This window comes from Tamandua tetradactyla, chromosome 23 (genome assembly GCF_023851605.1).
Source record: "Tamandua tetradactyla isolate mTamTet1 chromosome 23, mTamTet1.pri, whole genome shotgun sequence".
Taxonomy (NCBI): Eukaryota; Metazoa; Chordata; class Mammalia; order Pilosa; family Myrmecophagidae; genus Tamandua; species Tamandua tetradactyla.
In genome coordinates, this window is record NC_135349.1 from 41,741,513 (window position 1) to 41,758,393 (window position 16,881).

The following is a 16,881-nucleotide window of genomic DNA, read 5'->3' on the forward strand; positions in this document are numbered from 1 at the left end:
AGCAATACGCATGGGATGCTGAAGGCTTTGCACCTCTTACTTTTCACACTTAATCCTCACAATAAACAAAGGAAGCTCGTGCCATATTTACTAGCCGAAACCAAACACTAATAATCAAAAGTAAGCTTAATATCCAAAGGGAAGTAGGAAGAAATTAAACAGACACTTGTTTGCACAATGGATTTTCAGGCGTACTTTGTGTCCCCAGCTAATCACCAAGAACACCCTGCCTCCACCCCAGCATGGGGCCAGTTAGAGTAAGGGAATACAAAGGGAAGGGGAGTGGGTGCTTCCCATTGGGGGGCCATAGAATCTGCCCAACTTCAGATGCTTAATGCTGAGGAGCCTGGCAATGGGAGGTTTGGTGGTGGTGAATTATGAATTGGCAAAAGACAAGAGAAGGTCAAAATGAGCATCAGAACAGCTCCCCTCCAATCCCACTCGATAGGGGGCTACCCTAGAGAGCGGAAGCTAGGGGCCTGAGAGGAGGTGCTAAAAGACGTTGGATGTTTAAAATACATGCTTGGACCTGGCTTTCATGGCACGATTGATATTATGGAGTTCATAAAAAGCCAAAAAGTTGTGCAAAGTGAGTGGCCACTGCCTGTTCTGTGTTCCTCTGGGACTCTTGAAGGGGCAAAAGGTGGCAGAGTTGGGGGCAAAGAGTGGGGCATCCTGGCATTGGCAGCATTTTCCAGTAAAATCCCAACCTGGTGCTACACGCGACCCTCTCTATTCTAACGCAGTTGGAGGAAAAAAAAAAAAAAAAAACTTCTAATTGTGGAACTTATCATAAGCACAAATACAGAATCCCACAATTCATCTGGGCCTACAAAATAACCCAGGGATCCATTCCTAATGGCCATGCACTTCCCCCAGTGTCCCCAGTGGCCACGCTCCACCTTCTCCACCCTCTTAAATGGTCCCTGCAGCTGTCACTACCCACTCAGCCCCCATTCTCACTCTGCAGGCTTCTTGCACCTTACTTCAAAAATTCAGGTCATCACGCCTGGCCCCACTCAATGGGGTGCCTCTGTCCCCTATAAGCAAACAAACATCCACCCACCTTCCTTTCACCCCCCGATGAGGTGGTCCTCCTTCCTTTCAAAGGCAGTCCCTCTAGCCCTCTTCTGACCCCTCCTTTTCCACCTGGGTTCTGTGGCCAAAAGTGCACTCTAAGGTCACCCCCTAGCCAAGTCCACTGGACATTTTTGTTTTCACTCCCTTTGTCAATCGTAATTGTTTGCTCTTCCTCTGGGTACTCTGCATTTCCTTGAGTCCCACATGACATTATTTTCTCGATCTGCCACAATCTATTTGGAAGCACTTGCTCTGCTCTTATGGGATCCACGTCTTCCATCTGCCCCTAAAAGTGCTGATAGGTCTCCTTGTTCTTGTCACTCCGCCTGCTCTCCTGGGAGATGTCACATTCTCTCACGGTTTCACGCACCACTCACAGGCTGGTGAATTCCAGACCATTATCGCTGAACTTCAGTTCCATCTACCCAGCCACGTGCTGGACGTCCCGGCTTATGATGAGATGCCTGAGGACCTCAAACCATCAGGTCCCAATCTGAACTCGCCAGTGCTCCTAAATCGCCTCCTCTTTACTGTATCCTCTATTTTAGTCAAGGCCCCATCACCCACCCAGTCACTCAAGCTGGAAACCTGGCTCACTCCCTTCCAGCTTGGTTCCTTCTACCCTCACCCCTTACTTCCAACAATCACCTAATCTTGCTAATGGGTCTCTCTGCTTTTATTCTTGTTCCCTGTAAATCTATTATGTCCCCTGCAGCCTGCTGCTGCTGTATCATCTCTCCAGTATCATTCTTTTACTCCTGGCACTCTGTGCTCCCTGCTCACAGCTCCCACCCCACCTACAGCTTCTCCTCTGCACACGGTAAGCCCCAGCCTGTGAGTTCATCCTCATCTCCAAACCTTTGCACATGCCACTGGATCTCTCTGTATCCAGTCTCTTCCTATTAATCATGTGTGTTAAACTCTTCCAGGAAACCTTCCTGACTGCTATCCAGGCTGGCTGATGCCCCTCTTCTGTGCCCCAATGCCTCTCTGGGCTAGTTCCAATCACATCCAATAATCTGCAGACCCTGTCTCCTTCTGAAGGCTGTAGTATCTTTGTGGAGTAGGGATCCTATTTTTGCCGGCCTGTACTAACCAGCACCTGGCTTTAGGACTGAAGCTTACCAAGTACTCCTTGAGTAAACAAATGGACAAAATTAAAATATGCATGCCCCAGACCCTCTCCAGTGAGTGATGTCTCAAACTTACAGCTGCCCTAGACTCAGTTAAACCTTGGTAGAAAGAAGCAAGATCCTGCCTCAGGGCCTTTGCATTTGCTGTTCCCCCAGCCTGGAATACTCTTCCTCAGATATCCATGCCCCTGATTCACTCCCTTCTCTCAGCCTCTGCTTAACATTATATCGTTTCTAGAGAGACCTCCCCTGACTATCCTATATAAAAGAACACCAGAATGACTCTATCCCCCTTTCCTTGATTCTTTTCCTATAGTCTTATCACTACCTGACATATCATATAGCTATTGCATATGTACATTTCTCTTTTAAATGTAAGCTCCTTGATGGCAAGACCTCAGTCAGTTTTGATTACTTGCTGCTTCCATGGTGCCTAGAACAGTGCCTGACATTGAATAGATGCTCAAAATATCTGTTGACTATACTGAGCTGGACAATTAATTGAGAAAACAGAAAAAGAAAAGAGAGGAGACGAGAGGAGACAAGAGGAAAGACACAGCATTAACTCTGATGTGCTTCCTTTTCCCCCGCTCTTTTTATCTTGGTCCAGACTTTTTCTTTATGTGTTGTTGTTCCTGAGTCAAAGCATAAATGAGTCTGCACGTGGCCCACCAGGCAGTCAGCTCCCCAGTCCTCCTACATAAAACTCTGACGTAAGAGCAGCAGGCATGCATGCTCACAGCACATACCTGTGTGATAAGCGCTCCCTTAACTTAAGATACACTGGCTAAGCAGCCCCCATTTGCTGATATACATGTGTGTTTTTCCCTGGGATCAGAAGGCTCTAATAATGAAAAGAACCTTGACTTCTTCTGGAAAGCCACAGCTGGAGACCAGAGAAGCAGCTGGCACCCGAGCAGATATTTCCCACTGGCATTGGTTTCCTTTTGCCCACTTGGCAAAAGAAGTTTGGGACCCCTGGGTTATCTGGGTGTCCCTGGGCCCAGTCACCCCATGGCTTCTGGTGGTACCTCCAAAGACTCTCCTGGAGGTGCCTTCGTTGCAAAGCCTCCCCTCCCAGTGGGAGTAATGAGTTTGTTGTTCACCGATGATGGGGTCCTGGAAAGAAGCTGACATCTTCTGGGTTGGGATGCAGAAATGCATCAAAGAGAGGGTGTCCCTAAGATGTGCCAGGTCCCTGACATGACCTCCTTCCATTCCATACCTCCTTTAAGGACTGAGAGACTCCTGAAGGCAGGGGTTACCTTCTGCCATATTAGTGCCTCCCCAGCACCTGGCACAGCGCTGGCATATAGTTGGTGCTTAGTAAATAGCCCTTGAATGAATGAATGAGTGAATGGAGCTCAGAGACATCATGTATCTTGTCGAAGGTCACACAGCAGAATCAGAGTTCAACCTAGACCCTCTGATCAGACTGTGAACTCCATGAGGGTAGAGACAGGGTCTGATTTTACTTGTCTTGGGACCCCCCAACGCCTCAGACCATATTTATACATTTAAGGTGCTCAGTAAACACCTGTCGAATGAATGAATGAATGACTTCAAAGCCTGGGCTTTTGAAAGTGATGATTATTTTGCACACTCATGAAGGAGGCAGGGGTCTCATATACAGACACATTACAAGTCCCATCTGGAGAGCAGGCAGCATTTAATAACACAGGCTGTTTTTCCAAGAGTAAGGTTGAAGGAGAGAAAATATGAGAAGCTGGTTGAAACATGAGCCCCCTTTCCCGTGGCTGGAGCACCAGCCTGTGCCATCCACCCCTGAATTCCCCACATCCAGCCGAAGTGAGGGGGACCTACAGACCACAGGTTTTCCTGCTTCTGGATCACTGAGACATCAGGGTCAAGGCAGCCAACAGAAGGTGAAGCAGCCAAGCTTGCAGGAGCCCTGAAAGGAAAGCAATGACGGGGTCACCGCAGGCACAGACGTGCCTTTATGTGAATGTAAAAAAAGATGCCTCTCTAGGCAGATTCATGGGGAAAAGCCATCCTCTCTGGATGACCAATTAGAAAGAGGCAGCCACTTTGGGTAGAAAATGGAAAAAGGTGCCCTTCCAGGTGGGCCAATTAGAAAAAAGGCAGACTTCCCCTGGTCTGAGGCTTGGTAGCCCTCTTAGGGTACTCTTGTGCAATATCTAACCTACTCAACCATACTTGGTGACCCTGGGGGACGCTCACAGATGGCAAACCTCTCAGGACACCCTGGATCTCCAGCTCTGAGCATACTGTGCTGGGCTAAGTTAGCTCAGACCAAACACCGGGTCCGTGAACGCCCTCCATGGACCTGGCTGACCGGAACCAAGCCAGACAACAGCTTCACTGGCTCACTTTTTATCCCAATTTCCAGACAACTGAGTGGTCATGAAAATCAAGGATCTTCAAAACGCCACCAGCCCCTGCCTTTTATGTTCAGAGGAGTAAAGAAGCAAAGAAACAGGGTCCCTGCTTGGCTTCTGTGTTCATCCCAGCACTAAGTATGGGAGGCACTCAACACCTGTGTGTTACCTGTTGGATGATGCTGGAAAAGACATTGATGATGAGCCGTGACATTTTAGCAGGTGCACAGATGTAGTTATGGAGTGTGTGAGTGCCCATTTGTGCCCAGGTTTGTAACAAGTGGGTGTTCATCTGTACCTGCAAATACATATGCAAGCACTTGCAGTTGTCTGTGCATCTGCATATACAAATATGTATGTATGCACACGACTTCGTGCATGTGCAAAAGTGCCCGGATGATCTACAGACTTGTGTGCCTGTCTGTGCATGCCTGTGTCTGTGTGTACAGATGCACTGTTCTGAGATGGCACGGACATAATGCATAGCCCTGGGGGCAGGTGCTTGCATAGACACAGCCAACTCTTCAGTGCTCAGAGCAAGCTGGCGCATACCCAGGGACCCAGAGATGGAAGCTCTAGAGAAGGTTTCTGGAGAAGGCCCCTCTGCAGAGAAGACCTGAACTTACCCAAGCTGTGGGCAGCAGCCACAGACACGACGGCCTGGACATCTGTAGGTGGAAATGGAGGGATCAGTGCAAAGAGAGGTACAAGGGGAAGAGATGAGGTTGGCAAGGGGGCCCTGGGAGAGACCTGGTCCATCTTTCTTCACCTGGAAGCCAGAGTGGTCATTTAAAAACCCAAACCTGATCATGTCACACCTCTGCTTCAGGCCCTTCAAGGGTTCCTTCTTGCTTGAAGGAAAAGGACCCAAACTTAACAAGAATGAACAGGCCCCATGTGCTCGGGCCCCTCTCCATCCCCATCAGCTCATTCTGCATGGCTCTCCTCCTTCCAGCCTCCCTCAGAGATCCTAAACAATTCTCTTCCTTTCACTTATCATAACTGCAGCTATGGACAAGTGGGATTATTTAAATCATGTCTTCCCTGCCGGTCCAAAAGCAGGGTCTGTGTCTGTTTTTGCTCATAACGAGATCCCCAACCTCTAGCACAGAGCCTGGCACACTACAGGCAATAAAAAAAAATAAGTGTGCAATGAATGAATAAGTGAACTACTAGAAACTGGCCAAAGGAGGGCAGCTTCCGTTCCATCTTGCCTCCATGTTCCACCTCGCCTCATGGGATCTGCTTGCTCCCAGTTATTCAGATCCCAGTATGATCCCAGACTCTGTTATCCCCCCACTCCTCTCCAGAGCATATTCCCTGCCAGGAATGTGGGGGCAGGGAAGGTTCTCTCTCACCTTTCCGTGCGATGGGACCCAAATTCAGGACACGGGTTTGGTCTATGACGCCCCCACTGTGGAATCTGGTCCCAGAGCAAGTCTGCAGAGGAGAGTGACAGAGAAAACTCCCATGAGGTAGACTGAATGTGGTTTGCTGTGGGGAGAGAGGTGTACACCTAGAGGAGCCCCCAGGCTGAGGCTTGGGGATGAGGCAGGTGGAATGGAAGATGGGTTCCATTCTAGCTCTGGATATCTGGGTTCATATCCCACCTCTATCGCTTGCTAGAGAAACCTCTCTGTGTCTGTCTCCTCATAAAGAGGAGCAGTTTAGTCAATGCTACAGCACGGTGTCAATGCTACTTGATTTCCCAAGGTGTCTTGCTTGGTCACACCTACCCCATCTTACTGCTTACTTTGTACCCGTGTACTAAAAGAGGGAAATGTAGTGGAAATGTATGTTTTCTTTCAGAACTTGTAGCCCATGCGTCCTTGAGGTCAGTGATTACGGGAGATGGGTGCAGTCAGGTGATGGCCAGGAAGCTGGGAGGGGAGAGCCAACTCACCGGCTTGCACTTCTCGCTCCTAGCGTCACAGAGGTACACTTCGCAGTGCAGGTAGACCAGGTCGTAGTTTCCAGCAAAACGGAACATCTGGACGGAAAATCGGCCCTGAGGGGACTCCCCATTCTCCACCACTTGGATAGTCGCGTCCTGGGTGCGTGGGCATCTGGGAGGGTCACATCATGTGGCTGGTTAAGCCAAGACTCTGGGTCAGATTTTGCTCCGCCACCTATCAGCTGTGTAACCTTGGGTAACTTTCTTAATCGCTCTGTGACTCAGTTTCCCCATCTGTATAAAGGGGATAATAGTTGTAACCCAACTTATCAGATCATTGTGAGGATTAAATGGGTTAACTTGGCAAAGTGCTTAGCATGGTGTGTAGTACATAGTAGGTGCTACATATACATGATGCTAAAGTAAAAGTATCAATGCACGGTTGAAACTATTCAAAAAATCAGCACTTCTTGATGTCCTAGGAAATGACCTTCAGGAATTGGTAGCTACCTTTTATTGGATGTTTATCTATGGTATGCTTGGTGCTGATTTTAACAATGGAGACTTCTGAGTACTGAGGACCACTGGCCAAACTGGAGAGTTTGCATGTGCCCCCATCTGCACATGCATTCATTGCACCCAAGCACACAGGCGAATTTGCACTCAGAGTCACACCTGCAGAGACAGGAAAGTGTCGGGCTGGAGAGGGTGCACAGGTGTTCTGGTCAGACAAATCGGGCGCCTCTTCTTGTTCACAATTCATTTAGAAAGGAGGCTGATTGCTGACTACATTGAGGAGGAACTGACATGAGGACTTCTGGGGTTGGCTCTGTGGCCCCCCACAAGTCAGATCTGGCCCCAAAACTGTGTATTCCACTTGGCAAAATCAAAGCCCTGAGGTTAAGCGGACCACCCCTCCTGAAAGTCCGAGTGGCCACCTTTGCATGGCCCTTGGTTGTCCCACAGCCTCAACACAACAGGGTGTCCAGTGGCCCCTCCAGCCACTCACCCCCCTCTGCTGTCCTGTGATGTCTGGGCACCTCTCCTAGACCAGCAGTTCTCAACTCATGTCTCACACACCCAGGCAGAAATAACACTGGCACACCCAGGATTTCTTCCTGCTTATTTCTACTTTCAACACTTGCCAGATTTCCCATAATGTACATGCAGCGCTTTCATACTCAGAAAAAAAAAGGTTAAGAGAAAGTCCCTGAATGTTCATATGCTAAGAATGTTTGTGCTTGTATGTTGTTATGTTTTATCAATTTTAAAAAAAAAAAAAGAACCCCCAGCAAAAAAAAAAAAAAAGAAGAAAAAGCCCTTGCCCAGTAGGTAGCATTTACCCTTATTTCACATATGAGAAAATTAATATCCAGAGAGATGAGGAAACTTGAGTCTCAGAACTAAGAATTGGCAAAGCCAATTTGAACCCCAATCTCTGTGATGCCACAGTCAAGGTCATGCCATTTGTTTCCCAAATTTCAGTTCTTTATTGCCTCATCTAGATAGCCCCTTCATGAATGTTTTTTTATTCATCCAACACCTGTTATGATTTGCTTACCATTTGTCTTGAAAGTCACTTAGAATTCTGCATTTACTTTTTTTTTTTTATTTTGCATGGGCAGGCACTGGGAATCAAACCCAGGTCTCTGGTGCATTTAGTTTTGGAAGAAGTTTTAGCTCGTGTCCACAAATGGCAAACAGTCTCATTTGTCATTAATAAAGCATGACTATAGAGATAAACACAAGGTAAACAAAACGGGGCTTTTACATTTTGGCTCGAAAGTGTTGACTGAAAAAAGACAATTAGGCAGACTTCTTTCTTTTCATTATGAAGGCAGATTAGCAAACAATAGACAGGTCAAGTTACATCCAAGTGAGACCTTCCCTTTGAGGTATCCAGGCAGATTCAAAGAGAATTGAGAAAGAAATAGGTCACCATCTCTAGGTGATGCTTTCCCTGACCTTGCTAATAAAATTGCAAATATTCCTCTCCTTCCCCTGCTTAGTTTTTCTATAGAATCTTTGTATCAATAATGCATTTTAGTCTTGTTTAATGGTCTATCTCCCTCCGTAGAATATAAACTGTCTGAGGACAGATGCTTGTCTCAACTGTTTTCATTGCAGTATCCACAGAGCCTGAACACAGTAAGCTTCCAAAATTATCTGCTCAGTTTATGAAAAAGTGAACTAGCAGTTATCTAATACCTTGACACCCATAGCCTCGCTGTTCCAACTTTCTCAGACACGTCCCCCCACCCCGAGCCCCGGAATCTCAGGAAGCCTATATCCCACCTCAAGACAATGTTCTTAAATGCATAAAATAAAATGCACAATAATTATAAAGGAAATGAATTCACTCAAAACAGTTCTCAAAATAAACATTTGATATAGGTGCTTCTTTATGAATGCATGAAATACTAAGGATGGGTGGAAATTCTAATAACTGTAGCAATTCAGAAGGAATGAAGGACATAAAAGTTATCTTGTATCTTGCTAACAATTCTGCCGCTTGTTGTCTCTACTCGTAATGGATGCAAATGCGAAATTTCGGTTCAAGGCTAACGAACAGGAAGACGTACATTTTCCGCCATCCAAGTCCAGAGACCCCCCGAGTCCATCCCCGAACCCCCAGGTAAGCACCTCAGCCTTACCGGTCTCGGATGATGAAGTACTTCACAGGATCTGTGGCGTTGCCGCTGGGCGTGGCGTAGCAGTTGGTCATCAGCAGGACGAAGCGGGACAGGTCGCCGCCATCCAGCATGGTGCCCACGTAGAGAAAGGCCTCGGTGGACAGCGTCACGGCCGAGCCTTGGTAGGGCTGCGTGTAGGCGGGACTCTGGAAGAGGGCCATGCGCACGGTGAACACGCCTGTCCCGCCCACGCTGATGTTCAGGGCACTGCAGGGAGGACAGAGGGGCTGGGTGAGGGTCTCAGAACATCAGCGGATGGACCACCCTTCGGGACCTGCCTTCCTGAGCAGTTCCTTGCCATTATTTGCTTTTTAAATCCAGAGGGAGGACTGGAATGCACCCACCAGGGCTTTGCAAACTGCACGGAGAACTCCCCTGGAGATCTTTATTGAAATGTGGGTTCTGACTGGGCAGGTCTGGGGTGGGGGCCCAGGATTCTGCATTTCTAACAAGCTCTCAGGAGATGCCAGTGTCGCTGGCTCAGAGACCACACTTTGAGTAGCCAAGGACTTAAACCATGCCCGCTTGGTTCCATTGATGCCTTCAGGACTTGGAATCAATCCAATCCTCAAGGGAACCAGACTCCCAGCTTTGGTCTCAACCTAGAACAGGTTAAAAGGCATGGGCTGGGTGCACTGGTGGTTCAGTGATAGAATGCTTCCCTTCCATTCTCAGACCTTGTGCGCTCACACACACACACACACACACACACACACACACACACAAAGGCATGGGCTCTGAGTCCCACAAGCTTAAGTCCTGGTTCCACTGTGATGTACCAACACCTATATCAGAAGCTTGGGGTGTTTTAAATGGGTTACTATAAACTGGTGTATACTTCATTAAATGATCCCACAAAGGGCATGTAAGAACCATGCTCAGGAAATAAGGCTTGTGAAAAGTACTCGATAATGTGGATGTCCAAGGTGAACCGAGGGGAGAACCAGGTTCTCAGTTTGGACTCAGGATTGGAGGGAGCAGAGAGTGGGACCAAGATTTCCATCCCAAACCAGATGGGTGGCACCCTGGAGCCCACCAGGCCTAGTACACAACCACGTGGCTCAAAGATGTTGCTTCACTGGTGAGTGCCCCAGCCAAAGCCCTCTAATCAGCAACCTTCTTCTCCCACCCAGCCATGCATTTGCCTCAGCTCCCAGCACTCCTCCTCAAGTTTGGTTGACCTGGAGAACTTGTAACCAAGGCCAAGCTTTAAACTGAAGATCATGGAGGAATGGGGGCCCAAAAGCCTGGGTTCGAATCTCAGCTCCACCACTTACTAGACTCTGCAACCTTGGGCACATTACTCACTTCTCTGAGCCTCAATTTCCACACCTGTATAATGGGGATAATAACAATAGTAATAGCTACACCTGCTAGGGCTGCTGTGAGGTTTTAATGAGATATTCCATGTAAAGTGTTAAGCATAATGCCTGGCAGGGAGTAAACTCTCAATAAATGCTCATCATTACTAAGACTATTGTTTTTTCCAGCATCAGCGTCATTGCCCTGTCCAGCTTCTTCAGAGATTTTCAATTTTATTTGGCAACAGGATCTTTTTTTTTTTTTTAACATGGGCAAGCACCAGGAATGGAACCCGGGTTTCTGGCATGGCAGGCAAGAATGCTGCCTGCTGAGCCACCGTGGCCCACCCAACAGAATCTTTTTAATATAATAAAATCTTATGTGGCATGCAATATGGGTTGAACTACTTCAGTTCACTTCTGCAGGGACTCCCACGCCACTTCCCTGAAGACCCTCAGACTTCAAGGAACATAATCTGAAAAATACCTCTTCTAATCCAACTCCTTCAATTTCCAGAGAAAGAACCTGGGGTCCAAGTGTTGGCCACGATTTACCCGAAGGCCCACAGTAGAGCTGGACTGAGCCTTTCCTTCCTCCTTCCAGACCAAACCCCCTCAGTGCCCCCAGTAAGCCAGAGACACTAATTTTTGATTCACATCTGCAGGGCACTGCTGTGCTTCTAACAGAGGCAGAGCAGGTATTTCTAAGGCCATTTCAGAGATGAGAAGACTGATACCCAGCAAGGTTGACTTCCCAAAGCCATCTGGGTTAGCAAGTGACAGAGCCTCGAGTAGAATCTGGGCTGTGGAATTCCTAGCGGGGCTCCTCCACTGGGCTTCCCTATGGGTGGCAGGGGACAGGGAAGCTCAGGGCCTCCTGGGTAAGGTGCTGGGGGATGGAGCCTGTCAGGGGCATTGGCGACCCTCTCTGGCCACACCTGACCACTGGCTGCAGGGAAGTCTTCAAGCTGACTTTCATGTCCAGGGGGTAGGAGCACGCGAAGTTGATCTTGATGTTGACATCACGGATGACGATCTCCTTTGCCAAGTAGAGGGTGTTGCTATACGTGGCATGGGTTTCATTCCTCTGTGTCAGGGGGGTAGGAGAAAGGGGCAGGAGAAGCTGAGTAAGACGGCAAAGCCAGAGGCCACCCCCAAGTGCCCTCCCGGTCTCCATGACAAAAGGTTGCAAGAGCAGTGACCAATGACGAACCAGCACCCTGTGCCAGGCTTTGTACTAAATGCTCCTCCTGCTACCCCATACTTCCTCTCTGGACAACGAAAGAGACTAAGAGCCCTGCACTGAGTTCTCCACTAATGGTGGAATTTCAGACACCCTGCTGAGCAAATGAGACTTTATTCTTTCTGGGAATAAGGGAGGCAGGAGAAAGCGGTGCTCCATTTGCACAAATGTTTTCTCTGGTTCCCTCAAGGAGGGCTCTGCAGGCAAAGTCTTGGTACTCTGAACGCCGGTGATGCAACCCCTGCTTCTCAGGCACTTCCACGACGACTGGAGAGAAACAGATCTGCTTCTGGACCCAGCTCTGACATTTACTGGCTTGGATAATTCACTGCCTCTCTGAGCCCCACTTCCCCCATCTGCAAAAGGGGGAGCTATCATCCACAGAGTGCCTTACTGGCAGCTGACATTTCTTGAGCACTTACAAGGTGCCAGACACTGTCCTAATTAGTCCACGTGACTTAAGGAGCATGTACTATCATCACCCCATTTTACAGTTGAAGAAATCGAGGCACAGCCAGGCTGAATGACTCACCCAAACACATCTAACTTGTAAGTGGTGGAGCTGGGGCTTGAACCAGGCACGTTCCAGGACTCACCATCATCACAGTCCCACACGGGCCAGCCCGGGCTGGGGTCACAACAGACACCCAGTTCCGGTTGCTCCTCTCATTGAAGCCTGAGCACTGGCTGTCCTGCAGGTACATGAAGACCTTCTCAAAGCCCAGGCTGTCCAGCTGGCACCTGCTCAGGGACGCCTTGATGACACTGGCCCCACACTCCAGCCTGGGTTCCAGGAGGGAGACATCTGGAACAGTCAAGGAGGAGGGGTTGGGGGCAGGGGGGGCTGTGCCTGAGGCTCAGGGGTCAGCACATCCCCAAGGGCAGGTCCTAGCTGGCCTGGCTGGCCACCCCCTGGGTACTCAAAGGCACTTCAGCTGATCACACTAGTGTGAGACCCTGGATTGGCTTCAGTGCATCCTCTGGATGGAATCTGGGGGCAACTGGCCAGCCCCCCTTTCCCTATGTGTGGGTTGTATATAAAATGCAGGATGATTTGGGGTTATTAACTGCCCCAGCCTGTGATTACACTGACTCCCAGCCGAGGAAGAAAAAAAAAGTCAATTGCTATTTCTTTCCAGCTTTTCTACATCACCATGAGAGTCCTGTTTTGTCACTGCTGTCTTTAACACCCTATTCTTACTAATTTTCCTTGTAACAAACAGAGAGCAGGCCTCCGACTCAGAGTTTGGGGGCAGGTAACAGCATTCAGCTAGAATGGCTTTCCTAAACTGTTTTTTCTCAATTGAAGTATTACACAGCAGCATTTTCTTTTCGCTATCTTCGATTTAACAGTTACCATCTATCCAAGGGAAGTGTTACTTGTCACAGACAGACACAATAGGGACTATAAACATCCCAAATTTACTTAAAAGAAGAAAGGATTCAATCAATTTGAAGAAAGACAGGTAAAGGAATAATAAAATTCACAGTGTTTGAAGGTAGTAGTTGGATAAAGCAAAACTTGCAACATTGGCCCTAGGGTGTGACTAAAATCAGGACTGGAATTTGAGAAATATTAGCCTGTGTCAGTCATTTTACAGATGGGGAAACCGAGGCTCTGAGAGGGCCAGGGCTGTGCCCAGGGACTCTAGCCGGTCAGTGGAGAGCCGGGCCCCGGAACCAGCAGAGTGCCAGCTCACTGCATTTTCTGGTGCCTAGGAAATGGCCTTTGGCGAGCAGGGGACCGTGACTGAAACTGCTGCATTGTGGGGGCCTCAGAAGGAAGGCTGGGGGTGAGGGGGTTCCCAAAACTCTGGCAGTTTGAGGGTCAACTAAGAAGAGACTTAGGAAGCCCCAGAGAGCTTCCTGCTGGTTTGAATGGGTACTGATGGGATTTCCTTTTTCAAAGCTATTGGATAATCTGTGTCCCTGGGTCACACTCATAGGCGCCCCCCCAACCCCGACCCGCCACCCCCACAGGAACACGTCTCTCCCCCAGGCCCTGACCCTTTCCTCACCACCTTGTTCTCCCACGCCCACCCCCCCAGGGGGCCTCACCGGTGAGGTTGAAGTCCTCCTTGCACTGGCAGTACCACCTGCCACTATCCGACTTGCAGGCCTCATCCACGCCACACTGCTCACACGTCCCCTCCACGGAGCTGGGGTCTGCGGAGTCACAGCGACAGACCGACAGGCTGAGGACGCCGCGCCCCTGTCCCCCGCGGTGGGGCGGGGAGGCGGGGAGCAGGCCGGCTCACCTGTGCAGTAGGCCAGATGGCACTCGGGGGGCGGCGTGAGGTTGTAGACGTAGTAGCCTCCCGGGCAGGCCTTCACCCGGACAGGCGCGTCCCACAGGCAGCAGTGGCCGCTCCAGTGCGCGCAGGCCGTGCGGCCGACGATGCCGTCCTCGCTGGACGGGTGCGTGCCGTTGAGCCACATGGGCGCCGCCGTGTTGCAGCGCAGGGCCGGCACGCAGGTCTCCGGCAGGCGCACGCCGCCGCGGCCCACGAAGCGGTGCCAGCCGCGCAGGTTCGAGTCGCAGGAGTAGCCCGGCCCGTACGCGACGCTGCGCCAGTACTCGTCCAGGGTGCGGTGCGCCTGGCACGGGTCGGCGCACACGTGCGTGTCGCCGTCGGGCACGCAGTCCAGCCCGGGGCTGCAGGAGCCCGGGGAGCACTCACAGTGCCGCCCGTCCCCCCAGTAGCCCGCGGGGCACACGCACGAGTAGTTGCCCGGGGTGTTGACGCAGGCGGCCAGCGCGTGGCAGCGGCTGAGTCCCGGCTCCGCGCACTCGTCCACGTCGGTGCAGCCGAGCCCGGGCGTCAGGCGGAAGCCATCGTGGCAGAGGCACGTGTAGGAGCCCAGCGTGTTCACGCAGCTGCTGTCGGCCGAGCAGTTGGTGGCCCCCGGCGTGGCGCACTCGTCCAGGTCCAGGCAGGTGAGGCCGTCGCCGGTGAAGCCCTCCTGGCAGGAGCACGTCGTGGCGGCCCCGTTCTCGGCGCAGGTGGCGTTGATGTGACAGTCAGAACAGCTTCCTGCGGACAGGAAAGCCCACCCAGCCTCAGAGTGGAGGCAGCCAGAGCAGTGTCTGGCTTTCAATCGCAACACCAAGATGACATTTATTGTGCCCCAAAGTACTCCCGCAAAAACCTGGAAGCAGCGGGAGGGAAGTGCTCAGCCCAAAGAAATAACTTCTGAAGGGTGAAAGGGGAGATATTTGGGAGCCACATGGATGGGTTCCCCTAGACTCTCAGGGAACCCACCTACCAGCCGACCACCCTCCAAAGCAAACAAAAAATTACAGAACCCCATGATAGAGCCTAAACTTTCACCATTCCAACTTCACTGTTAAGCTTTACCTTCCAGCTGCATCTTTTAAAATATCCACATTGCAACATCCAGAGGAATCATGCAGAGGGCTCTTGACACTGTGGTGGGAACTTGGGGTGAGCCTGCTGCCCCTTCCTATTTTTGCACATTATGCCTTCTGCTCAGCTCTCCTTCCCTACCAAAGAGCCTTCATCCAGACCCTGCTCAGTGTCCCCTCCCCTCGGAAGACCAACTGAACACACACTTGGACTGCTCCTCCTTAACCATAGTAGCAGAAATGAAAATACTGACCTGCCGTTTATTAAGCGCTTAGGAGATGGGCAGGAACTAAGAGCTATGCTTTTCATTCATTATTTCATCACATCCTCTACAATGGCCCTAGGGATCAATTTTTTTATTATCCTGATTTTGAAAGATGAGCAACTGAAATTCTGAAGATTTAAGCCAAACGATTTAAGCTGATGAGCAGCTGAGCCAGGAGAGAAGCCCAGGTGGCAGGCCAGAGGGTGTGTGCTTTCTACCATGACACCAAAATGGCATTTACTGCCCCCAAAGCACTCCAGGGAAAACATGGAAGCAGCAGGAGGAAAGTGCTCAGCCCAAAGGAATAACCTCTGAAGGGTGAACGGGGAGGTATTTGGAGCCACCTGGATGGGTTCAAACCTCCCTGCATGCTTGAGTATGTTCTAGGAATCTGCTGGAGGCCTGAGAATATGTTCCAGCCCCTGCTTATCAAAGTGTGGTCCATGAGCATCATCTGGGAGCTTGTTAGAAATGCAGCCTCTCAGACCCCGTTCCAGATCTACTGAACAAGAATCTGCATTTTAGCAAAATTCCCAGGTGAGTCCAGTGTACGTTAACACCTAAGGAACTGATTTAGAATAAAGACTGCACAAATCCTAAATGTAATAGAAGGGTAGAGACCAACTCTTTCGCTAAGGGCATCGCTCCCTGCACACACATGGGCATGCACACACAGATACACACATACGCGAGAGTGCATACCACTTACTTGCTTCCGGGGTGTCAGTGGCTGCAGCTGTGATGAACCCAGAGGTCACCACCAACAGCAGCAGTAGAGAGAAAAGCCTTCCCATCCTCTCTCCTCTTCACAGCTACTTCTGGTCTTAGGAATTGTTGCCCAAAGTCAAGGACAGGTAGCCCCCTTGGAGTTGCCTCCCAGTCTCTGATGCAGGAGGTCCTGAAAAAGGATGGATGTGACAAATATGTGATCTGACTCCCCTCCTCGCAGTTGGGAGGAGCTTCGGCTGTGCCCTGCACAAGCCCAGGGTGTGCCATGTCTGTAGACTACAAAAAAATGTGCAAGCCACGGCCCTGGCTCTGGTGGGGTTTTCCCCACCATGGACCCGTCCTCCTTCTCCCCACACCCCAGCCCTGACTTCCCAAATCCTGGTGAATGAGAAACAACTGAATCTCTTCTTTGAAGCAGGAAACGGCAAGCAGGGGTAGTGTTCTGAATTCACTACCTTTACTGGGAGAAGCTTTGGGCTTTAACAACCAACTCCTGCCTTCCTGCTGGAAAACTTTAAACTTGCCCAGATCCATTTATTCATTCAACACATATTTACTGAGGAGCTATTATATATCAAACATGGAGCTATTCACCAAGGAGAGCGGTGTACGAGACAGGTAAGATTCCTGCCTTTATGCAACCCATATATTGCAACGAAGTAGCTTGAGATAAGCAGCTGGAGAGGTAATTAGCCTTTGCAATGCATTTTAATGCTTTTTAGAGCAGGCACTTGTATCACCCAATTGATGAGGTAACCCTAGGCGAGTGTTACTCTTACCCTAGATTTTGAAGCTGCAAAATAGAGTAGCATGGA

General features: G+C 50.0%; 1 protein-coding gene across 1 annotated transcript; it reads right to left on the reverse strand.

Moving 5' to 3' along the window:
- Window positions 1-3,829: 3,829 nt before the first annotated feature.
- UMOD (uromodulin) lies at window positions 3,830-16,131 on the reverse strand. The gene is made up of 10 exons (XM_077140267.1): window positions 16,047-16,131; window positions 13,963-14,739; window positions 13,763-13,870; window positions 12,301-12,509; window positions 11,400-11,548; window positions 9,122-9,367; window positions 6,477-6,639; window positions 5,932-6,013; window positions 5,200-5,241; window positions 3,830-4,125 (listed from the first exon to the last, which is right to left on the reverse strand). The coding sequence occupies exons 1-10, from the start codon at window positions 16,129-16,131 to the stop codon at window positions 4,064-4,066; spliced, it is 1,923 nt and encodes a 640-aa protein (XP_076996382.1). The 3' UTR covers window positions 3,830-4,063.
- Window positions 16,132-16,881: the final 750 nt, after the last annotated feature.